General features: G+C 38.5%; 1 protein-coding gene across 1 annotated transcript in view; it reads left to right on the top strand.

The window, feature by feature from the left end:
- The window catches only part of KLHL14 (kelch like family member 14), a 103770-nt gene extending 80691 nt beyond the window's left edge, over positions 1 to 23079 (top strand). The window contains exons 4-8 of the mRNA XM_058692406.1: positions 5489 to 5567; positions 12380 to 12570; positions 12652 to 12810; positions 16796 to 16953; positions 20934 to 23079. Coding sequence (XP_058548389.1) covers positions 5489 to 5567; positions 12380 to 12570; positions 12652 to 12810; positions 16796 to 16953; positions 20934 to 21074 — 728 coding nt within the window. The 3' untranslated portion in view covers positions 21075 to 23079. The remainder of the gene's footprint in view (positions 1 to 5488; positions 5568 to 12379; positions 12571 to 12651; positions 12811 to 16795; positions 16954 to 20933) is intronic.
- Positions 23080 to 26483: the final 3404 nt, after the last annotated feature.

The following is a 26483-nucleotide window of genomic DNA, read 5'->3' on the forward strand; positions in this document are numbered from 1 at the left end:
TTATAAAGAATAACAATCCGATGATAATATATAACATGCTTTAATTTCATTGCTACCAGGGAGGAAAAATTAAAAATCCATGAATTCAAATATTCTGGATATGTCAGTTCCAAAGATGAAATCTTAAGTTAAACTTTAGTTCTTACAAAAATGGTGCCTGAGATGCATGTCTTTGAATGAAATTCAAAATTGTTAAATTTAACACATGCTCATAAAACACGTATGTACTCATAAAATACAAATATAGGGGCGCCTGGGTGGCGCAGTCGGTTGAGCGTCCGACTTCAGCCAGGTCACGATCTCGCGGTCCGTGAGTTCGAGCCCCGCGTCAGGCTCTGGGCTGATGGCTCGGAGCCTGGAGCCTGTTTCCGATTCTGTGTCTCCCTCTCTCTCTGCCCCTCCCCCGTTCATGCTCTGTCTCTCTCTGTCCCAAAAAAAAAAAAAAAAAAAAAAAAAAAAATGTTGAAAAAAAAAATACAAATATAATCTCATTTATCTATTGTCTTGATTACAAGACAATTTGAAATCATAAAACATATTAGTTACTAGAAGTTTAAGCAGGATACATACGCAGGATACATACGTTTTTAAGTTTATTTATTCTGAGAGGGGTGGGTAGGGGCAGAGAGGTAAAGAGAGAGAGAATCCCAAGCAGGCTCTACACTATCAGTGCAGAGCTCAAAATCACGAACCGTGATATCATGACCTGAGCCAAAATCAAGAGTCTGACACTTAACTGACTGAGCCACCCAGGTGCTCCCATTTTTTTTTTCTACTCAGCTAGAGATATTAACTCCTATTAACTCCCTTCACATCATTAGTGATAGGAATGCATTATAATATTTTAATACATACGCATCTATCCTCTCACTGCCCCAGCTTACAGAAAACCAATTTACATTTGTCACTTACTGATGATTGGCTCCCAAAAACACTGCCTGTAGGGAACTTCCTTCCCTCCCCCCCTCCTTCTTTTTCCCCCATGTCTGAAAACTGCCACCCATGCTCCATTTTACCTATCACCTAAGGGGTAGTCAACAAACCTGTCTGGTGACAGGGCATCACCACAAAAAAGAGAAGAATTGGGGGAAGAATTAGGAAAAAGTAGAAAAGATGAGAAGGAACTAAAGGAGTGAAGTAACCAAAAATTCTTAAGCTGCTTGTAGAGTCCAATAGAAGCCATAAGAAGGAACAAGTAATTTCTTTTGAGCTCACCTTCCTCACTCTACCACATTCAGTTCTTCTGAGGTTCATTACCCCTCACCACATCCTTTGCCATCTCCAGAATGCCTTCCTTCTTTTTCTGTCCCCAGTCCTCCATCCTTACCTCTCCTTCACACCTCTCCTTCACTCCTTCCAGGACTCTGCCCCTGGAAATTCCTCATCCACATCCACATCCATATCACACCAGTCCTTGCTTAGCCTTTTCTCTGAGTGAAGGCCACTATCAATACAACCAAAGCACAGTTGCTAATTTCTGCCACCACTGCTCAGCATGTGAAGGCACTCTGCCCCATTGCTCAAAGGAGGCAGATGTCTTCCTCTAAGTGGAAATTCTAAACCAAACTTCAAAAAGAAACATTCTTATATATGGCGGGTATGCTCTACATTCCTATTAACAGCATTTATCTTCAGATTCTTTTGGAACCTTGAAACATACTAAGAATATTTTTTTCTAGAATAAAGTGATTACAAATTCTGCAAAAACTCCCTTAGAAACCAACTCTAGACATAATTCTTCCTTGAGCTGGAGCCTCTCTTTGTGGAATCCAAATTTTGGGGGTCATTCTCACTCCTGGAACTCTTAACTCTTTCTGTACACCTCCAAATCAAACTTAATTTACCATCCAATCACACTATCCAGACTCTCACAAGATCCTTAGAACTCATAATATCACTTCCACAAAATCCTCAGAATCCTTCAACTCTCCTCTTAATGATCGCTTCCATTCTTTTCTAATCAAAACCTGGCTATCTTCTGAGAATACTCTTTTCCCAGCCACCCTCTCTAATGGGGACTCAGGTGGCTCCACCACCTGAGCCCAGAACTTCTTATTATTGGAGGCAGGTAGCTTTTCTACTATCTCTTTATTGTCACTCCCATAACCTTAAAACCCACCACTGTAAAGAATATCTTCAGGGTTTTTTTTTTACCTTCTGCCCTCTCATGTGGCAGCTAGCCAGAGTTATCTTGGAAATGACACCTCCTTCACTCTACCCTACTGGTTTTTCACTGTCCATCATCCTCTGATGTCCTTACCTCCTTCCTTACTGGGTTTATAGTCTAGTGCCCATTCTTATGATCACCTTAGCATGTATACCTGCAGTCCTTGCATCCACCTCTCCTTTCATTATACTCTCCTGGTAAAGCCCTGGCCCTGGTTAAACCCAACTCCCTTCCACCTCTTCCCTCTCCTGAGCAACTAAATGTGGATGTAGAAAACCACAGAGCCACACTGGCTACTAATGAACCATGCTCACTACTGGCCAACTCCACTAAACTTCCCTGGTCAATATACTCTTCCACCCTCCAAGTTAACTCTCTCACACTTTCTCTCTCTTCAAATGCCTCTTTCTCCAAAACCTCTCTCTGCACTCTCAGCTGATGGCCTTGCCTCTTAATTCAAAGAAAATAGAAGCAATCAGAAGATAAAATCTTCATCTTGCTACTGCCCAATCTGTTCACTTACCACCATTGCTACCCATGTATTTTATCTTCCCTCCTATTTTTGTTTCTGCTTCAACCTAAGGCCTATTTCTCATTCCCTCTTGCCTTGTCCCTCAAAGACTTTCCAGTATTTCTGGACTTAAAAATACAATCAAACTACCAGAAAAACCTACTTTTGATGCTGCATCCTCCAGCTATAATCTACCCCTTCCCATGGCAAAATCCTAAGAAGCATTGCCTTCCTCTTGCATCTGTTTTCTTAGATCTTAGTCAATCTTGTCAAGACTACCATCAGCCTCCATGTTGCCAAATACTACGGTCAATTGTCAGTTGTTCGCTCCTCTTTTTGAAGTACTATTTGACATGGCTTCCAAAATATCATACTTTTCGCTCCTGTCTCTGACAATTCCTTTCCTTTGCTGGTTTTTCTTCTTGTACTCCAGGGCTCTTTCTCAGGACTCTTATTTTCCATGCCCATACCCTCTGTCTAAAGGGTTTTATTTTGTTCTATGATTTTAAATAATATCTCTAGACTAATGGCTCCAAAATTTGCATCTGCAGCCTCATTGAGCTAGTGGCCTACCATATACTTCTACTTTGAGACCCTATAGGTCTCTCAAGGTTAAGTCCACAACAGAACTAATGGTTTCTCTTCCTAATCCTCAAACTCCTCTTGCCTGGTCTTCCGTACTTCAGCAAATTTCATGGCCTTCCATCTAGTTACTCAGGCTCAACATCTGGCAGCCATCCTTAATTGCTTACTTTTTCTCATACCAATATTCAGTCTATCTGAAAATTTTATCGGCACTGCCCATACAATAGATCCCAACATATCTTAATGCCTCCACCTTCATTCAAGCCTCCATCAGCTCTTGCCTTGACTTTTTTTTTAAAATTTTTTTTTAACGTTTATTTATTTTTGAGACAGAGACAGAGCATGAACGGGGGAGGGTCAGAGAGAGAGGGAGACACAGAATCTGAAACAGGCTCCAGGCTCTGAGCGGTCAGCACAGAGCCCGACGCGGGGCTCGAACTCATGGACCGCGAGATCATGACCTGAGCTGAAGTCGGCCGCTCAACCGACTGAGCCACTCAGGCACCCCTTGCCTTGACTTTTATAATGGCCTCCTGATAGCTCCCTTGCTTTCAGAGTGGCCCCTTTACAGTCTGTTCTTCACACAATGGCCAGAGTGATCTTTGTAAGAGATAAATTAAGCCATGTTTTTTATTTGCTCAAAACCCTCCAACGACTTCCTACTATTCTTATAACAGAAGACACAATCCTGCACCAGTCCACAAGGCACACTGTGTTCTGGTCCTTGATATGCTTCTGACTTCTGTCTAAGTCACCCCAGTATTCTTGCTGGATTTGAACTCATGGCCAACCCCTGGGACTTCCTACTCACCAAGCCCACTGTGTGAGAGGCTCATTCTGCAGAGAACATCTGTAGGCAGGTAACCATTCTATTTAAACTAGCCTGCCCCCTATCAATCCTTGCTTTATAACATTCGTCTCTACTTGAAAATATATATTTCTTTATTCATTTACAAGAACAGGGACTTTTCCTTTTTTGTTCACCAATATATTCTCAGAACCTGGAGCACATAAGACATACAATAAATGCTCAAAATATATTTATACAATTAATAATTGTGTTGGATAAACACAAGCATGTACACACACACACACACACACACACACTCCTATCTGTTTATTCCTGTGGTGAAGTTTAGTACCTGTATTTCAATGTTTAGTTTTACATATATGAACAAAAACATTTTCAGAGTTAACACTTCAAGTGTTATAGGTGATTGTCATCTCAGGTGCTACACAGAAAATGCAATACAGTCTTTCACTTCCATTTCTTGCTTTGGTGTCAATCTATATGTAAAATAGGATTCATTTTAATACCTTAAAGGCACTGCTGTGCTTCCTAGGCACAACAGAGGGGAAAAGCTGGTTCACCAGCTCTGAGGACTCATGTTTCCCACTTCAGCACATGTACCTGCAACCATGCTTCCCACAAATACACACACACAGAACTTACATGACGTGAATGGACTAAAACTGATTTCCTAATGCAAACTCTCACTGAAGTGATTGCTGTTATTTCCATGGGGAGAGGGCTGACTCAACCACTGCTAGGTTCTTGGATCATTTTTTAAAAAAAAAAGGCTCTAACCACAGATATTACACAAGTTAGTCTCTAGAACAGGGGTGCCTGGGTGGCTCAGTCAGTTAAGTGTCCAACTTCAGCTCAGGTCATGATCTCACGGTTCATGGGTTCGAGCCCCACATCAGGCTCTGTGCTGACAGCTCAGAGCCGGGAGCCTGCTTCTGATTCTGTGTCTCTCTCTGCCCCTCCCCTGCTCATGCTCTGTCTCTCAAAAATAAATAAATGTAAAAAAAAAAAAAAACTTTTTAAAAAGTCTCTGGAACTGATTATTTACAGACAATAAGTTCCTATTTTTAAAACACAAAAATACCAAAACTCAGAAAATTTCCCCCTAACTTTGTGGTAAAACTGGTTTGGTAAACATACTTGCTTTTATCATAATGGTTGATTTAGTTTTGTTCTGACTCATTCCAAAAAATGAAAGAAAGAGAAGATGGAGTGGAAAAGAAGAAAAAGGAAAAATATTTGAGGTGGCACATTTATTCTTCTACTGACTTACTGCTTCTCAGACTGGGCTAACTAGTCCCCCTACTTAATTCATGTGTGTGTTAAACCTGAAAACAGACACATCTTACAAACACTATTAGATGTGCAAAACAACAAAGGAAACTAAGTTTTAAATGTCTCACATATATTTTTACAGGAAAACACAGTACAAATTTTGTCAGTCGATATGATCCTCGATTTAATAGCTGGATACAACTTCCACCCATGCAAGAAAGGTAAGTGTTTGTTTCTTATGTCTGAAACATTTGTGGCTACTTTACAGGAAGCATAGATGCTGAATGGTTTCCTATCACAAATTATGCTAAATGGAGCCAAGGAAAGACATACGAGTCAAAATACAAAATTTGGCCTGGCCCATTTGGAATAACTCCTTTGTTAACTCAATGGGGAAAACTAATCAAGTAAATCAATTATTGGTCCTAATGTAGGAAGAGGAAAAAATGTATGATTGTCTTCCATTATTATATTACTTTGGTTTGTTGGCAAGTGGAGCTAAAATCTCACTGCCTATCCCACTTTTCTTGGTGATAATATATTTAAATCCTATAATTGGAAAAAAAAAAACCCACCATTCTTACAATGGTATGCATTTTGATGCAGAAATTTCAGTCTTAAATTTTCAAGTCTCACTAACTCAAATCTTGTACATTTGCCCTCTCAACTATCCTCCCATTATACATTCAAGAACAGGTCATTTGTTAGCTTTAAAAAAAAAAAAAAAAAGAGTTTTGCAAAGTATCATCTCAGTTTTTTACATATTTGGTGTTCATCTCACCCCAGTCTCCTGGCGGCCAAGGGACAAGTGACTACTAACTATATTTATACATATTTTGCCTCTCCTGGTTGTTACCTACATAAGGCCACACCTTAATATGCATATGCACATTCTCATGCTAAATTCTGAGCCCTTGATTCTTTTCAAATAATACTTCAGCATCCTCTTGAGCAAAGTATCCGATATAATTACAATAAGCTGCAACCTATTGCTTCTTCTCAACTGAAGTATTTAAGAAATAACTTTCTTTCCTGTTTCCCTCACGACTCATCACCTTAACATCTCGTTTATAAACATTCAATTAGATTGAATTACATCACTAGGATCCAATCAGGTCCTTCATAAATTCCAAGTTAAAAGGAAGTTTTTGGATAATATCATTTATTCAAAAATGTGCATTCCTACAGCGGGACAGTATGAATCTATGGTATGAGACAACTCCCTATCTAACCCTCTCTTCTCTATAAAAGTATTAAAACCCTCTTTCGGGAGACTAAAAGCTATACACTGGAAATGATGAGGCACAATGTAAGAACCACAGACACTTTTGGGAATGTGCAGTTCCAAGGTACCTGAAGAAATGATTCTAAGTCAGTTAATATCCAGACAAAGTTCTCAGTCCTCCTCTCGTGCATACGTGCCTGCATAAAAGCCGACTGATGTCCTCTCCACTGCACCTTGTTTCTCTCCCTTTGGGGTTATTTCCTGGTTGCTCTTATTGTGGCTGCATCACCCTACCCTTTAATCAAAACCATTCCAAAAAGTTTTCTTTAAGAAACATATTTTAAAAATGAATATCAATAATCTATTGGAAATGTCAGCATCTCATCACCGCGGTCCCCTTTGCTGGGGGGCTGCACACCACGATAATTAACCTTCACGCCTTCCGTTTGGGAGGCATAACTCACGTCGCGGTCAATTATCTCACTCTAGAGCCCCTAAGGATGAGAAGTATTGCTGCAAAACCTAATTAGTAATTTTTTTAAATGTGTATTGTTTACTTGATATTCTATAATGACTTCCTCTGAGGCACTATGGCCTATCATGGCAGGGTCCTACTTAGACAATTTTTAGCAGCTCATTGACCTGATAAAAAGACCTGCCATGGTCTGTCGGCGCCCGGCAGCCACCGTTGACAGGATGGACTGTTTAACGTTTCTTTCTAAGTCATTATGGTATATCATGTCAGGTCCCTAGTAAAAGAAGTTTTTTTTTAGATTTAGAACAATCAACTCGATAGACCAAATAAAGAGCTCCTTACAGAGCTGAGTGGGAAAAGGCAGATCTCACAAATGCCCAGTCAATCTTCTAGCTCCCTATCTCCTATGGGTTGGTTGACCCTGGCAACAATCCATAACCTAAAATGAAATTTTTCTGTCATTGCCAAGCCTCCATTCTAAGTAGCAAATACAGTCAGTTACCATCATGGCTTAATTGGTGAGCACACAAAGAAGAAGAAAAAAAGAAAAAATATATATATGAGACACCCTTCAGATCTGAAGTTTCTTGAAACATTTAATTGAATTAATTGTACATTGTATAGATCATGAATCTGGCTCACCAGAAGTTCCCCCACCTCCCTCCTTCCATTCTTGGTACCAAACTGCTGAGAAGTTACCAAACTGAGAATAATAGAAGCCTGTTGAAAACCACCTCTGGGATAACCCACTCTTCGAGCCGGCTGGACAGATTCTTAGGATATCTCACCTCATCAGAGCTTCTAAAGGAGTGCTATAATCAAAGCGCAGACTATCCCCCAGTTCAGCAGGGAAATGGGCACACTGCTTCTAGTGTTTGATGCTTCGTGTGTACTCCTACTCCGACACTGTGTGGATAACTTACTCAAACGACTCGTGAAATGCATCCCTACTATCTGTGAAATGATTACAGGAAAATACACGCTTAAATGTAATGCTACTGAGTTGTTGTGGTCTCAGATGTAGGATTTGATTCTTCAGGAAAAAGAAGAGGGTAAAAATTAAAACTAAGATCAATAGAAATGCTTTGGTAACTTTACATTTTTCTTCAATAAAAATAAACATTGTAGGTGTGATTCATCTGGAGTTCTTACCCCTAGCTAGTCTAGAAAAAAAAAAAAAAAGAAAGAAAAGAAAAAGAGAAAGAAAAAGCAGTTTGGAAAGCACGGACAGCAAAGCTTATATTTCACAGAGTAAGACAAAAGCTAGAAGCAATACATAAAAAATGTTTCCAAATTTTAATGGTTACTACAAGCCTTAAGAAACAATGTGAGACAATATTCTGTCTGAAAAAATCTTTTGTTGTTTTTAACATGATGGTGAAAGTCAAGATTTCAAGCTAAGGTTATAGTAATTCAATCTCATGCTCTAGAATATAAACTGACCATCCAAAGGGTCAGTAAGAACTAGGAAAGACCTGTACAATATGCAGTGTTCACAATGTGTTTGTGGAAGTTGACTACCAGCAACTGGTAGTCTTTTTTAACTTCTCACAATACATTGACTATTATTGCCTCTGGCATTGGGGGAGGAGGGGCTGGAGGAGGGAGAGATGAACAATTTGCAATACAAATAGTGTAATCCCATTTAAAAATTTTCAGTAATCTTGAACTTACTTTCCAAAAAAAAAAAAACCAAAACAAAACACCCAAATAGCCTAATTATGTGTGCTCTTCATGTGGGGAGGAGGGGCAGGGAGCACTCCCAAGAGAGACCTGGTATGGTAAAATTTTAGCCTGGAGCAAATGTTCACAGTTGCTGACAGACCATTAACTATCCAGTGTTCCTATAATGTATCTCATGAATTCTCACTTTGGACATGCAAGGGAATAAGTCATAGGCTCAGAATCTTCACTATTGGAATTTCTACATAAAAATGCAGTTTTAGTCAGGAAGCGGAACCTACTGATTTTTTTTTTTTTCCATTTAGATCCTAACAGTGACACTGTGTGGATAAAGCTAGGAGTACACACGAAGCATCAAATTAAGAAAATCTTGGCTAGAAAGACAGCAAGTTCTGACAGGCTCACTCAGTGTCAGTAAGGAAGGAAGGAACCAGGATAGAAAAAAGTGAGAAAACTGAAATTTAGACTAGATGAAAGGAGTGCACACTACTACCAGGAGATTTTGCTCTTATTCTCCATTATCTACACTTATTTGGTGGAGGGTTTTCATACTTGTCATGACTAGCAGGCATTTTCTCTTGTAGACCAGTATCTCGCGCATAGAAGAACTGAACACCTTATGGCCCGCACAGTCCAAATTATTTAAAGATGGCCCGTTAGTAGGATTGGTAAATTAATTATTTCAGAGGCTCTAAGACTTGTTATAGAATCATCATATGGAAGAGGGATTGTGTCGATGGCGCGAAGAAATATCTGTTACTTTTGCCTATTTTTATAGAATGTCAGGCTTTTCAATGACACATTTTAACTGAGAAGGTAAAACCACTATTAAGACAACCTTGACCTATCTTATTCAATGAGAAAGCAATTGAAATCTGGTTAGAGAAATAGAAGGAAGCAATGGACATCTGCAGGCACTTAATTTTGCAACTGTTTTTAATCTGATTTTATATTTAAATGGGTTTTACTTCTCTGTAACAGGAAATCTCAAAATTTTTAGATTAAGGATTAATCTGATTAAAAAGCTTCTTCCTAATACCTTTCTCTAAACATATTCTCCAAACAATGCATACGTGCAAGACCTATATATGCAACATTTTATTACAATTTTATTACAATTTCAGAGCTTCATGAACCGCTCAGAAGACCCAGGTTAACCAGACTCACTCTATGAAATCTGCCACACCTACTCTTTATTTTCCTTCCTCCTTTCCTCCTTCCTCTTTTTCCATCATTCCTGTTCTTCATTGTCCTTCTGAATTTTCCACAACACATATTTCTTTCAAAAGCATCAGGAAAATACAGGAAAAAATACAAACAGAGCCAAAATTTTGCTCTAAAATTATCCATGATTTTCAGGACTATTAAAAAAAAATAAAAACCATATGATCCACCAATCCCACTTCTGTTTTATATCCAAAAAAAAATGAAATCAATATCTTGAAGAGGTATCTGCACTCTCATGTTCATTGCACCATTATTCACAAAAGCCAAGATATAGAAACAACCTAAGTGTCTGTCATCAGATGAATAGATAAAGAAAAGGGGGCATGGCATATCTTTACAATGGAGTATTACTTAGCCATAACAGAAGGAAATCCTGCCATTTGTGACCACATGGATGAAATTAAGGGTCGTTTTGCAAAGTGAAATAAACCAAACAGAGAAAGAGAAACACAGTTACTTATATGTAGAATCTGGAAAAAAAAAAAAGAAAAGAAAAAAGTCAAACTTAAAGAAACAATGGATGGTGGTTGCTAGGGGCCAGGAGATGAGGGAAATGAGGAGAGGCTGGTCAAAAGGTATAAACTTTCAATTATAAGATGCAGAAGTTCTGTGTATCTAATATACAACATAGTGACTATAGCTCATATTGTAGTGTATACTTGAAATTTGCTAAGAGAGTAGAAAACCAAAAAAAAAAAACAAAAACAAAAAACAAAAAAAACAAAAAAAAATAGCTATGTGAGGTGATACATGTGTTAATTAACTTGATTGTGGGAATCCTTCCACAATGTATCTATATATCAAATTATTGCATTGTGACTTTAAATATATTACAACTTTATTTGCCAATTATGCCTCAAAAAAGCTAGAAAAAAAATAAAACTGAATACATCAACATCTATAACATATACCATACCTACTGGTAATAAATCACCTACACAAACATTAAAAAATTTCACTGTCATTTAAAATATGGCTAGGCAAAGTTTATATGCAAACATCTTGATGGCTGATTTTTAATAACATTTTTACCTGGGTCATGGTAACTGATGGTTCTGACACAAGAACAAAAAGCTGGACACTATGACAGCACTTTACATATGCATTTGCAAATAACCCTGTAAAAAAAGGTACCATTAGCATCCCCTTGTTACAAATGAGCAACCTGAGGCTGAGAGGGGTTAACTAATGTGTCAAAGGTCACACATCCAATAAGTCATGTAGCCACGCAATCTGTTCCAGAGACCAAACTGTTAATCAAGACGCTGTCTCCTGCTTCCTAGAGGTTTGGCACTTTGTAAACACAACTTGGAAAATCTCCTGATAAAAATCTTTAGGACTCTTGATCTTGCTACTGACATTGCCCAAGAGTCTTGGCCCTTATTTTTATGAAGACCATACATTTATCAAACATAAATTATATTCTCTGAGGGGCCTGGCACTTAACAATCGTACTTATTCATATCTTATCCTTATAAAGTGTATTATTCCAGTAGCATCAATGAGAAAAAAAGAAGCAAAGGGTCAAGGACTTGCTTAATATATCAACCTAGTCATCCTAACTCCAAATTTTCAGGTCCCCTTTGAACATTTATTCTCCCTCAGCTCTCATGCCTTACTAGTTACTGAGTCTTACATCGTCCTTTAAAATATCTTTTGCTCAGCTCTTCTGTGTCTTCCATAAAACTCTACTTCAGGTCCTCAATATCTCACTCTTATTTTATGGTCTACCTCAAGATTGGTCCCCCTTTCAACACAGCTTGTGTCTTTTATCTTTGAAGGCATAATGGGATAATTTAATGAATTGCCTCTCTTGAAAAGAGACTAAAAAATATCCTGTAGCTTTGTAAGAAACAACACTAAAAGCTCTATCCGTGAAATTCCTACGATTAGTTTGTATAAGAGCAAAATTTCAGCACTCTATTCAGTTCACAAAAGTTTCTCTATTTGTGGTAGTACCGGGAAGAAAAAAAATGATAATTGAAGAAAAATTTTGATGATGTAGTTCTCTTATAAATTGGGAACAATGACCCTTGAAGGACCATGAAAAAAGTGAATGTCAAGATAATTTATTATTGTTACATTATCTACCTCATTTTTCACTTTGTCTTACTGAGCTGTGATATCTGTACAAGGTACCAAATATCCCAAACATTAGTGAACACTTTAACAGTGTATAAAAAAGCAAGATAAAAGAAGCTGAAACAGGGCTGGTGACTTTCTCCTCTACTGTTACTTTAATATGAAATTGCTAACCAGAACAGGCAATGCGTACAATTACTGTAAAGGTCTCAGATTTAGAAGGGAGCTGTGTGTGTTATTTCCAAATTTCTGCAACCCTTTCTAGGGCGGGATGTACCTCCTTTTCCCTGACTAATGGAGCCCCTTTTGTGATTTATGGTGGGTTGTTGTTTTCATTGTAGAAGAGCCAGTTTCTATGCATGTCGGTTGGACAAGCATTTATACGTTATTGGTGGAAGGAACGAAACCGGCTATTTGTCCAGCGTGGAGAGCTATAACCTAGAAACGAACGAATGGCGTTATGTGTCCTCTTTGCCCCAGCCTCTGGCTGCTCACGCAGGAGCAGTGCACAATGGGAAGATATACATTTCAGGCAAGTCATTCCTCCACTTTCTGTTCCAAACTTCAGTTCCAAGGCACTTTCTTGACTTGTATGTATATGTTTAATTCACAGGGGGTGTACACAATGGAGAGTATGTCCCATGGCTATATTGCTATGACCCTGTAATGGATGTCTGGGCTCGAAAACAAGATATGAACACAAAACGCGCCATCCACACTTTGGCTGTAATGAATGATCGCTTGTATGCAATTGGAGGAAATCATTTGAAAGGTCTTTTTCTTTCTTTTTTTTTTTTTTTTTAAATCACAATATCATTTGCATCTCATGTTTCTTGCTAAGGGGGTTTCTCGTTAGATAATCATAGTTAACCAAGTAAAAAACATGTTGACCAAATAAAATCTACTCTGTGTAAATTAGCTGTACCCTTGGGCAGGCATTTATTTTGGCTCCTCTGCAGATAGGATTATTTTTAAGTTACCACACACATTAAAGAAATGAATAATGATGTCAACAGAAAGTAAAAAACGGAAGCATTAATAACTGAAAGCACAAACAATTTGTTGTAACAATGAATTCAGTAAAATAAATTATTCCCTATCTCCGAAGTTATAGCAATAAATTTTTTCCAGAAAATTGTTTTTTGTAGTGATCATAAAGAACTTCAGTCATAGCTGCACAAAGAAGCTAATACGTGATTTTTCTTAAAGAAAACATTTAGTAGAATTTCATGTCTAAATTTGGAATTATTTCTTTTAAGAGTTGAACACCAAACCTATGCTTCTCAAATTCTACTTGCTTTTTTAATAAAAAAAAAAAAACAAAAAAACCACATGATATTTTTAGAGTTTTGTTTGGGCTCCTCTCCTCTCCATATATTGGTATAACTACAACCTTTTTTTTTAGTTTATTCATTTGAGAGAGAGAGAGAGAGAGAGAGAGAGAGAGAGAGAGAAAGTGAGCACGCAAGTGGGGGAGGGGCAGAGAGAGAGAGGAAGACACAAAATCTAAATCAGGCTCCAGGCTCTGAGTTGTCAGTACAGAGCCCAACGTGGGGCTCGATCTCACGAACTGTAGATCATGACCTGAGCCCACATCAGATGCTTAACCCACTGAGCCACCCAGGTGCCCCTGACTACAACTTTTTGTAGTTTACGTGCATGTGTGTAACTATCTACATGCATATCACACTGAATTTGACAGGAAAGCAGAGAGAACTGTGTTGTTAAGATCCCTGAACTGCATTGGGCCTCAGTTTTCTTACCAAAAATGAAGAAACTGGTATAGATGATCTCTAAAATCTCCTCTAGCTCTGACCTGCCATGATCCTTGAAATTGAACCAAATGTGAAACAGGCCATCCAAGTATGGTAGATAAGGCCTTCTATGCACTTATTTTTCCATCATACAACCATCTAAAAAATGATAGATGTAGACATTCCTTTCTGGTTCTCCCAATACATATATACCCCTAACATAATAAAGACCACACAGGTGTAATTTTTATGTAAATATTTCCAAGTTCGTATTCAATCAGAAACGTCAATACCCTACCTAGTCTATGCTGCTCACCTTTGTACTCTCCCCAGTGGGAAGGGATTGATTACCTTTGCTGCTGCAACTTTTCCCTTTTTATTCTTTTTTCTTTCATTGCTTCTCTTTCATCTCAAGCCATACACCATTCCTTCTCATCAAAATATTTGTATGCAGTATTAACTTTGTAGCTTTCTACATTAAAATGTGATTTCTACTAATTTATTTTGCATAATGATGACTAAACATTCTAGGAATTTTTAAAAAATGTTTATTTAGTTTTGAGAGAGAGAGAGAGAGAGAATGCGAGTGAAGGAGGGGCAGAGAGAGAGAGGGAGACAGAGAATCCTAAGCAGGCTCCACACTGTCAGCACAGAGCTCAACATGGGGCTCCACCCCATGAACCATGAGACTGTGACCTGAGCCGCAATCAAGAGTCAGATGCTCAACAAACTGAGCTACCCAGTTGCCCCACATTCTAGGAAGCTTTAATATTTGAGGTTATACTTGCACAGGGTAATGACAACCTAAATGCAAACACACACACATCAAAGTTAGGTCAGCTCAGGAAGGCATTATGGTGTAGAGAGAAGGGTATGGATCTGGGTTCCGGTTATGCACTTGTGGTTGTGTGGTCTTACTCAAGACACTTAATCCCATGTCTATAAAAGAGGGGTAATTATCTTTTCCTTATAGTTTTTGAGGCTTATCATCAACATATGTCATATGTGTAGTGGGCACCAAGAAGGCATACGTATCCTCCTATGATGCCACTAGAACTTCAGAACTGGAAATTTTCCCCAGTCCTCATTCCAATTATCCATGCTTCAGAAATTATCATCAATAATCTTACAGGAAAGGAATATACCACAGAATTCCAGTAAATCCTTCACTCTACTGTTCTCAAATCTATGTGATTTATTTTATGTAAGAAGTTAGTGGCCTGAAATAATTTGTCCGCTTCTTCAAGAATGAAAATTATTCTACTTTTTGGTCTATCTTTTTAATTACTTTGAAGAGTCCAGTAGGTTGATTTTGATTGAGTGTATGCATTGTAATTGTCAGCTAGCAAATATCCATTGCACACATGTAAAGAGAAGAAAAATATTATCAAGGATTTGGTCTGTTCAGTGACCAGGAAGCACTCCCCCTCCAGATTTTTGACTTTCTAAATTAAAGGCAGGGCCCCAGTGGAGTCTAAGAATTTAAGTTGTTCTCTGCAACCCACTTACTGCCCCAGTCACTGAAAAACGTCATCAGAGGTGAGAGAAGAAGCCCTCAGTGAAAGTTAGCCCCCTACTCAACCTTGATCCTTAGTAGATATTGGAAACTATTCACTTCATCATACTTGCTTATAAACATAAACTGTTGAAAAAGGTAAAAGATTCTGAACACCATTTAATTAAAACAGTTTGATTGGGCACCTGGGTGGCTGAGTTGGTTAAGCATCTGACTTTGGCTCAAGTTATGATCTCACAGTGTGTGAGTTTGAGCCCCACATCAGGCTCTGTGCTGACAGCTCAGAGCCTGGAACCTGCTTCGGATTCTGTGTCCCTCTCTCTGTCCCATCCCAGCTTGCACACTCTCTCTCTCTTTCTTTCTCAAAAATAAATAAACATTAAAAAAAATTTTTTAAACATTTTGAGAGTTAAATATTCGTTTAGGAAAAGCAATACAGTTTAGCCTGTAATAATATGAGCTCAGAAGCCTGTTTGCCTGAGTTTAAACCTCAGCCTATCTACTTACTGGTTGTGTGACTTACTCAAGTCATTATTTCTCTCTTGCTCTCAGTTTTCTCCTCTCTAAAATGAATATAATGGCATAACTATCTCATGGGGTGGTTGAGAGGAATTAAGTGAATTCATCTACAGAAAGCATTTGGAAGACAACCAGCTTATTGTAAGCACTCTATAAAATGCTTACGTTTAATTATTTTAAACCTTTTAAATAAGGTTTTAATAAACATTTTAAAATAAGATATACCCCCATATAATCAACATTTACCAATGACATTGAGTCAGACATTCTTGCTTTGAATGAATTGGACATACCCAGAGTTTGTTTTAGGTCTCTCGTAACATGTCTCCCTATTTCACTAGTAAACTTATACCTTTGTCTCTTTAAAAACACAATTATCTATTTTGTAGCCCTAGAGCTATTTTTAAAAGAACTCCTAGCCTTGGGGCACCTGAGTGGCTCAGCTGGTTTCAGCTCAGGTCATGATCTCACAGTTTGTGAGTTCGAGTCATGTGTCGGAAATCCGTGCTGACAGTGTAGAGCCTGCTTGGGATTCTCTCTCTCCCTCTCTCTCTGCCCCTCCCAGCTTGTGCTCTCTCTCTCTCTGTCTCAAAATAAGTAAATAAACTTGAAGAAGAAGAAGAAGAAGAAGAAGATGAAGGAGGAGGAGGAGGAGGAGGAGGAGGAGAAGGAGAAGCCCTAGCCCTGAATTGGGACCCTGAGAGTTTATTCTTTTTTATTTTTTTTTTATGCTTATTTATTTTAGAGAGAGAGAGCATGTGAGAGGAAGTGGGGGAGGGGCAGAGAAAGGGGGACAGAGGATCTGAAGCAGGCTCTGTGCTGACAGCAAAGAGCCTGATGTGGGGCTCAAATTCACCAACCGTGAGATCATGACCTGAGCCGAAGTCAGATGCTTAACCGACTGAGCCACTCAGGCAGCCACCCTGAGAGTTTATTCTTATGTGGTTCCATTTTGCTATGTCACTTAGGTTTCTCCCACCTTGACGTAATGCTTGTGGAATGCTATGACCCAAAAGGTGACCAGTGGAATATTCTCCAAACTCCCATTTTGGAAGGTCGAAGTGGCCCTGGCTGTGCAGTGCTTGATGACAGCATCTACCTTGTGGGTGGCTACAGCTGGAGTATGGTATGTGTCCACATTTCCTCATCCTCTCCTTCTGTTTGTGCTTACTTTGTGTTTCCCTCTAAATGTTACCACCTACACATAAACCTTTTTTTTTCACTTAAATTTTATTTAGTTAACATACAGTGCAATATTGGTTTCAGGAGTAGAATTCAGTGATTGATCGCGTACATACAACACCCAGTGCTCATTACAACAAGTGTCCTCCTTACTACCCATCACCCATCTAGCCCATCCCCCACCCACCTCCCTCAATCAACCCTCAGTTTGTTCTCTATCATTAAAAGTCTTCTGTGGTATCTTTTCCTCTCTCCTCTTTCCACCACCCCCACCCCGATATGTTCATCTGTTTTGTTTCTTAAATTCCACATAGAAGTGAATCATATAGTATTTCTTTTTCTCTGATCGACTTATTTCACTTAGCATAATACATTCTAGCTCCATCCACATCATTCCAAATGGGAAGATTTCATTCTTTTTGATAGCTGAGTAACATTCCATTGTATATACATACCACAACTTCTTTATCTATTCATCAGTCAGTGGACATTTGGGCTTTCTCCATAGTTCGGTTATTGTTGATAATGTTGCTATAAACAGTGCAGGTACTCCTTTGAATCTGTATTTTAGTATCCTTTGGGTAAACACCTAATAGTGCAGTAGCTGGATCATAGGGTAATTCTATTTTCACTTTTTTGAGGAACTTCCATACTGTTCTCTAGAGTGGCTCTACCAGTTTCCATTCCCATGAACAGTGCAAGAGAGTTCCCCTTTCTCAGCATCCTCCAACACCTGTTGTCTATTTTAGCCATTCTGACAGGTGTAAGGTGATATCTCATCATGTTTTTTATCTTGATTTCCCTGATGGTCAGTGATGTTGAGCATCTTTTCATGTGCCTGTTAGCCATCTGGATGTCTTCTTTGGATAAGGATCTATTCGTATCTTCTGCCCATTTCTTAACTGGGTTGTCTGTTTTTTTGATGTTGCGTTTGATAAGTTCTTTATAGATTTTGGATACTGACTCTTATCAGTATGTTGTTTGCAAATATCTTCTCCCATTCCATAGTCTGCCTTTCAGTTTTGTTGTTTCCTTCACTGTGCAGAAGTTTTTATCTTGATGACGTCTCTATAGTTCATGTTTGCTTTTGTTTCCCTTGCCTTTAGCGATGTGTCTAGTAAGAAGTTGCTCTAGCCAAGGTCAAAGAGGTTGCTGCCTGTGTTCTCCTGTAGGATTTCAATGGTTTCCTGTCTCACATTTAGGTCTTTCATCCATTTTGAATTTATTTTCACATATAAACCTTTTAAGAGTATCATGCTTGTATGCTAGGAGTAAGTTACTTTAAGTAATAAAATAGAATTGGTGTGGTTGCTATTGAGCTGTCTTGCTGTCTGATCGACTATATCCCCAAATGCAGTAGGTCTCTACTTCTCTCTTCTTGCCATGCTTTTGAGATTCTGGCTTTCCAACTAAAGTAAAGATACTGAAGTGGTTTTACAAATATTGCGTTGAAATTGTTTGAATAGTTTGTTGAATTGTTTGAATTGTCTGAAAAGTTTCTGACCAGTAAGGCATAAACACTTGAACCTGTTAAATATCCACAAATTCCCTTTAGGATATATAATTTTCCATGGCTTTTCACTTTCCCCCATCTTTATCAGGAAAATTTCCAAGGTTACACAAAAATTGAGAGTACAATGAACTCTTGTTAACCCAGCATCCAGCTTCAACATCCATCAAAATTTTAGCATACTTCATCTATTCACCCTCAAAAACTTTTGGCTGAAGTATTTGATCCTACATGCTTCAGTATTTATCTTTAAAAAAGTATTCGTTTATGGGGGTGCCTGGGAGGCTCAGTCGGTTGAGTGTCCGACTTCAGCTCAGGTCATGATCTCACAGTTTGTGACTTCGAGCCCCACGTTGGGCTCTGTGCTGACAGCTTGGAGCCTGGATCCTGCTTCGGGTTCTGTGTCTCCCTCTCTCTACCCCTTCCCCGCTCATGCTCTGTCTCTCTCTGTCTCTCAAAGATGAACAAATGTTAAAAAAAAAAAATTAAAAAAATAAAAAAGTATTCGTTTATGTAAACACACTGTCATCTCACCCAACAAAATTAACTATAATTCCCTTATTCTACATTCAAAGTTTTCCTATTCACTTATAAAAATATATATATATATATTTCGGGGTGCCTGAGTGGCTCAGTCAGTTAAGCATCCGACTTCAGCTCAGGTCATGATCTCGTGGTTTGTGAGTTCGAGCCCCACATCAGGCTCTGTGCTGACAGCTCGAAGCCTGGAGCCTGTTTCGGATTCTGTGTCTCCCTCTCTCTCTGGCCCTCCCATGCTCATGCTCTGTCTCTCTCTGTCTCTCAATAATAAATAAACATTTTTAAAAAAATTTTAAATATATATATATATTTTAAGTTGATATGTTCAAGTCAGAATCCAATACCCTCACTTGTATTTGGTTATTATATCTCATCCATCTCTTGCAATCTGGAAAATCACCCCACTCCACTTCTTCGTCCATGCCATTAACTTGTTGAAAAAAACAGGGTCAGTTATTAGAGAGAAAAGCTGACATTCTGGAATTAGCTAATGATTACCTTGCGATATCATTTAATACAGTCTCTGTCTCCATATTTCCTCTAAAACTGGAAGTTAGACATAAGGACTTAACACAAGTTCAGCCTGTTTCTTTTTTAAATTTATTGTGCTCCTTATTTCTTCTCTTTTGTTAAGAACACTTGAGGAGGTGGCCATGTAGTTCGAATTACATCACATTACATCACATAGACACGTATGGCCTCATGGTCTACACATTCACTTTTTAAATGATGACTGTTGATTTATAGGTGTTGGTTTCTTAATATTAATTTGGGGTATTAATAATATTAGTTTATTTCTTTTGCATCAAACGAGGTTCTTGTATAACGTTTGGGGGGAGTTTTAAAAAGGTATTAGTTATATGTAGGTAAATATACATTGAACTACATATTCATAAGGGTTTGTTCACTGGTGCACATTACTAGCTGCAAGAGTGGACACATTTAGAACCAGGTACCAGGAGGACACTTTCAAAAAATGATGACCAGGTTGGTTGGAATTTTTGGGTTTTGCCTATGCTAAAAGCCAAATTGCTTTGGCTTTAGAAGCGAAATGTCATACAAGCACTACCCCCAGAGGTTGACAAAGGAAACAAGATTAAAGACATTTTTTTTTTAATTTCTCATGTGGCCACTTGAAAATAAATCAATGTGCAAAGAAGTTGACAAGCCCTCTTGTCCAGCTTATTTTGAACTAGTTTTGAATCTTATCTCTTATTCCCTACAGTAGTAAAATAAAACCAGAAAAGTGAGGCAATGATTTAAAATTGACCAAATTGTTTGACCCAAATTATTTGAAAATCTAAGATGAATTTTTTTTTAACTGAAACCAGCTGGATAAATTCCAATTTTTGGTCCATTATTTTATTTTATTTATTTTTTTTTTTAATTTTTTTTCAACGTTTTTAATTTATTTTTGGGACAGAGAGAGACAGAGCATGAACGGGGGAGGGGCAGAGAGAGAGGGAGACACAGAGTCGGAAACAGGCTCCAGGCTCCGAGCCATCAGCCCAGAGCCTGACGCGGGGCTCAAACTCACGGGCCGCGAGATCGTGACCTGGCTGAAGTCGGACGCTTAACCGACTGTGCCACCCAGGCGCCCCTGGTCCATTATTTTAAAGGATTTTGCTGATCATCTAGGTGTTGAAGGCACTCGACTTTTATTATTAATCACAGACACACACACAGATTTTGCAATCTTGCAAATCTCAGATTTTCCTGTAGAAAAAACAGTTTCAAATCCACCGCTTTCATTTGGAACTTTTTAGCAAGAGCAGAGAATTGACATTTTCTTTCCAATGTAAAAGTGAGAAGTAGGATTGCCATTGCACTTCTCGGAACATTCTTCCCTAAACGCCCCCCCTCTGCCATTACAGGGGGCCTACAAATCATCCACAATATGCTACTGCCCGGAAAAAGGCACCTGGACAGAACTGGAAGGGGATGTAGCAGAGCCACTGGCAGGTCCCGCCTGCGCACCGGTTATCTTGCCCGCCTGTGTACCTTACAACAAATAACGCCAGGGAACCCTGGAATGAACACTCTCACATTCTAGGAAACAATGACAGCTGACATCACTATTGTACTAGGAACAGTGCATCTAATGGCACAACTGCCGAAACCCGCCCTTGGTTTCTAATGATTTACAAGTAATGACAAAAGAAAAAGACCTGTTCTTGAACAGATACTGTGTCTGCAACTCGGATCACACCAAACTTCCTGTGGTGACAGACTCTTCCATTTCAGACTGGTTTTAACTTGTCCCAGCTTTACGAAAACTCCTCATGTGGATCTTAACGTTCAAAAGGAGAAAGATACAATACAGAAGAATGCCCCAGACAGACCTAAGATCAGTATTGTGCATTGTAGTCTACCTGCATGTGACCTATGTTGAAGTTTTGGGGATATTGTGTTCATGAACGATCCAGAATTCGACCCACTGAAATACTTACACTGCATTACAGAAATTGCCACTCGATTCTATATTCCTAACCTGTGGCTCCTTTACAGACTCCATAGGCAACACAGTTATAGAAAATCATATAAGATTAAAGGGGAACATGTTTGTTTTTATATAACTTCATTTCATGTACCGCCTGCCCCTTACAGCACCTCACGGGATCACAGAAGAGGAAGATGTTGGCTCTCGCAGCAATTGCTTTCTGCCCTGTGGGCTCTAGGCTAGCCAGTCACAATTTGTGTCCTCAATTTTATATGAAAGATTAAGACAAAACATACTATGTCACTATTCATTCCACAGAAGCTCATGTTTTGTCTTTTTTTTTTTACAGTATATAAAAAAGTAGTGAACATATCTGTTATTTCCTTCAAAAGGTAGGACTGACAAAATTTTCGTACAATATTGAAGAGATTCTGTTGGATAACACTTCTGACCCAAACTTAACCTATGATGAAACTGGGAGATTGCTTTCAGGAATTCAGGGATGAAAAGAAAGAAAAAATTTCTTTTAAGTGCCATCCCAGTTGTCTCTCTGTCCCTAAAACACACCACTTAAAAGAGCCACAAGAATGAATTATAGCTCTTAACAAATATGTCTCCCTCTTCCTCACCTTTGGCTCTAGAAGTGGCTCTGGATTTGGCTCTAGGAAAGCACATGACTTACCCTGATTATTCTCCAACTCATCATATTTGTTTGTTATCACCAAAGATGCCTGAGATCAGTTAGCTGAACAATTGCTAGTTGTCTTTAGAAGCATGAGGAATGTAGGAGCAGAAGGTCAGGAGAGCATGAGATAGTTTTCAATGTGAACAATCAAAAGAGCAAAACTGGAAGGAACATGAATTTGATTTTCAAGCGTTTCAGAGCTGAAACAACAGTTAATACTAAATTGTAGCCTAAAATGTTTTTTAATCACCCAGAGGTGTTGTTGAATCCCTCCACAAAAGTGTCATTCAAAACAACAACATGGGGAAGCCACAGACTAAAAATGCCTTGGTGATAAACTTTCACTGTGGAGCATGTCGAGATAGATGGGCGTACTGGAATCCAATGCCGTTTCTACAGTAAAGTGCAATCTTTGTTGTTTTTGTATTTATTTGTATGTTCAGATCCAAAGGATCCGTTGTAAAAATATATATATAAATATATATATATATTCAGTGCAATCAACTTTCATTTCTTTTTCCTTGAAAACATATATATAGGAAAGAAAAGTTACAGTACTTGGGAAAAATCCCAGCTGACGTCACGAAGAGAACAAGGTCTGCTTCAGAACCTTTTTTGTCAACTGTCACCATTTCTTCTGAAAGTCACAGTTTATACAAGGATATTCACTTTCCTTAGACTTGTTCTTCATTTATTTTTTATTTCTAGCCAAAATAAATAAGAGCATTTATGAGAACTGTAAGTAAAGCTTTCTGTATTTCAGAAAGGCACAAACTATTAGAAGTGAATAGTGAGTAAGTAAGTCACAGAGATTGTAAATTTTGTACAGTATTAGAATGTGTAAATGAAGCTTGCTTGGAAGGGGAAAACTTTAAATAAAAACTTTATGTACTAATTCAACTGTCTCATACTCCTACTTATAAGGCATATGTATAAATCTCTACACTGAATTGTTTAAAGGTTTACAATATGTAAATACCTAAATATTTTTATTCTGCTGATACATTTTATACGTTCATTTAGCTTACTGGAATATATAAATGTATACAGTATGGACAATGCAAAAAATTATGGAATGCTTCTGAAAAAATGTTGTGTTAAAAATTACGAGTAGAGGGGTGGCTCGGCTGGCTCGGTCAGTAAAACATGTGACTATTGATCTTGGGATTGTGAGTTCAAGCCCTATGTTGGGTGTAGAGCTGACTTAAAAAGCTTTTTTAAAAAATCATGATTAGAATCTGATTTATCCACTGCAAGCGTGGCATAAGTTATCTAAGATTTAATAACTCTTTGTGTAAATTACTAGAAGTACCATATGTATTAAACAGCACTGTCACACTTTCTAAAGAATAAGTGAATCACACACTAATTAGAACAATTATCTAAATACATAGTATTTAGTTGTGTTTTATTTTTTAAAATCTGAGAAAGAAGTGCAGTGCAAAGAAAGGGTGTGGGAGACAGTAGGGGAAACTGAGGCATGTCACTGAAGGTAGAAGTTGGTCAACCTTCTAGGAGGCAAAGAGGTATGAAGGGTTGGAAGCTATTTCCTGAACCCTGCAAGTTAGAAGAACCTACTTGAATTTTTCCCAGCCAAATGTACCTTTGTTGATGACTAAACTCACAATTGGGGATCATTTGATCCCTCCTAGTATTCCATGAAAGCAACAGAAATGGGGTTTCTGTGTTCATCTACTGAATCTTCCCCTCTCCATGCTTGCTGTGAGGTAGTCTCTGTTACCATCTTCTCCTGAGCCAATTGGCTAGTTGCTGTAGGGATTCTTCCAAATGGCCTGAATCCCCAAAAGCTCCAGTACTAACCAAATATCATGGGCAGTTAAACAAAAATTTGTCTTTTTCTTAATCCCATGAAACCACCTACTTAAGTCCATAACTAGACTGGCAAAAACTGGGAGAGTGAGCGTAGGGACCAGGTTTTTCAGTTAAGCTGTGTTATAGACTAAAAATTAGTGCCTGCATTTGTGCTTCCCGGTTAGGGCCAAATTTATATTTTCCCAGCTGCATGACACTTACATCACTTAAAAAATTGTCATCATTATTGACATTGTAAGTATCAAGTATTTATTGAACATATCCCAAAAGGCATCACTATAAATGCCAGAGTTCTTATTAAACTTGGTTCTCTAGGTCAAAGCATTTTTTAGATGAAACAGCAAATGAGCTAAAATAAGTTTGGTAAACATCCCTTGATAGATTGAGTTCCCATAGATGAGGTAGCAGGAAGATCATGACTGATCAAGCCTGACGTCCTAGAAGCACCTGACCTAGAGGATGTTGAAACTGTGATAGAAAATAAAATGGCAATAAGAAACAGAAAGGTCAATATAAAAAAAAATCTAAATAGTATGTTTGCTTTGTGTAGCTATAGCTGTATAGGGCTGCCCTGGCTAGTACAATAAACATGGGCCAAGTAGTGGATGGGGTTTCTTGATGGAGTATTCTACATTTGTTGCGTTTTCAGGCATGGTGCAATAACAAAAGGTTCAGTTCTACAGATGCATACGAAAAACGTGCTTCAAGAATGCAACACAATGGCATAAGAATAAGACAAAAGTGTTCTGGTGCCTGGGAGGCTCCGTTGGTTAAGTGTTCAACTCTGGATTTAGGCTCAGGTCATGATCTCACAGTGGTGAGACAGAGTCCCAAACTGGGCTCTGCACTGAGCATGGAGCTTGCTTGGAATTCTCTCTCTCCCTCTCTCTCTGCCCACCCCTGCTCATGCTTTCTCTCTCCCTTAAAATAAATAAACGTTAAAAAAAAAAGTTTCTACAAATTGAAGTTTGAGTGGCTTATTTTATTCCAGGTTATTGCCCGGCATATATTAAGGACTCACTAAATGTCGATTCTTAACATTAGCAGGAGTAATATTACTTTAGTGTTTTGGCTCACTAATGATGCTAAAAACAAGATGACTGGAGGGAGTTAACATGTAGACAGTAGAACTGTCTACTCCTCAGTCTAAGAAGAATTATATAACTTCAGGTAAAGTGATCCTTGATTCTAACCTCCCCTTCTGGTTTTGTTTTGTTTTGTTTTGTTTTGTTTTGTTTTGTTTTTATGTATTGGGCTGACTCTTCCTCTCTGACCTTCCAAACCCCCATGTACAACAAAATGACACACAGGGTTAGGCAGGCAGGGGGTGGTAGGATAGGGGGAGGTAAACATTTGACTGCAGGACAAAATCGTCCTACATTTAGAGAGACGGCAGGCTTCTGGCTTCCAATCAAGTCACTCAAATTCAAGACATTTGGGAACTGATTGAATTAAATTAGGAAAAAGGAATAAAAGAAATAGGATTTAATTATTAATTCAAAATTATTATGTCAACAATATTATAACATAACAACGTAACACTTCCAGTAACGTAATGCTTATTATGAATCAGGTATTATGCTGATATTTTATACATGTTTTCTCATTTATTCTTCTGAGAAGTTCTATGAGGTAAATATTGTTCATATATTAAAGGTAAGGACACTTATGCTCAGAAAGGGTAAACTATTTGATAAGGCTAGACAGCTGATAGGCAGTGGAGCTAGGATTCAAACCAAAGCTTTAAAACAGTCATCATCTGCAGTGCATGGGTGGCTTAGTCAGTTAAGCCTCCCACTCTTGGTCTCAGCTCCGGTCTTGACTCAGGGTCATGAGTTCAAGCCCCACACTGCTGGGCATGGAGCTTACTTAAAAATAATTAATTAATTGATCAATTAGAATAGAATAGTCATCCTCTAACCACCATTTTCTCCTGACAACAAAGAAACTTCTTAAGTCGACCATTTGAAGTCATGTAGACACTCCAGGTGAATGGTCTGCATTTGCCATATATGAAGAGGCTGTGCTGGAGGGGAAAGGGAAGAATTAATGGTGATGCAGCATGACAAATGCCACATTATTGGTGTAAATTAACTACAGGGAAGTGCAAGAATGGGCAAAAGGAACTTGCTCTGTGACCTGGGAGGGTCATTTAGCTTCTCCAATTCCACTTTGTCATCTGTACTTAGGGCGATACAATCTCTTCTTCAAAGCATTATCGTGAAAATCATAGATAAAGAATGTGAAAATGCTTTGCATCTGGTAAACTCCAAAGCAAAATACGCAGATCAACTATCAGGATGCAAGGACAAAGTCCAACTTTTCAACTTGCCTTGCAGGATACCTCAAAATCTGGCCTCAGCCTCACTTTCAGGTCACATTTTTCTTTACTACGGTGTCCATTAAGCAGTGTGAATCCTTGCTTTTCCACAAACACAGCTATGCTTTTCCATGTTTGCCCTTTCG

The sequence above is a fragment of the Neofelis nebulosa genome, chromosome 11 (genome assembly GCF_028018385.1).
Source record: "Neofelis nebulosa isolate mNeoNeb1 chromosome 11, mNeoNeb1.pri, whole genome shotgun sequence".
Taxonomy (NCBI): domain Eukaryota; kingdom Metazoa; phylum Chordata; class Mammalia; order Carnivora; family Felidae; genus Neofelis; species Neofelis nebulosa.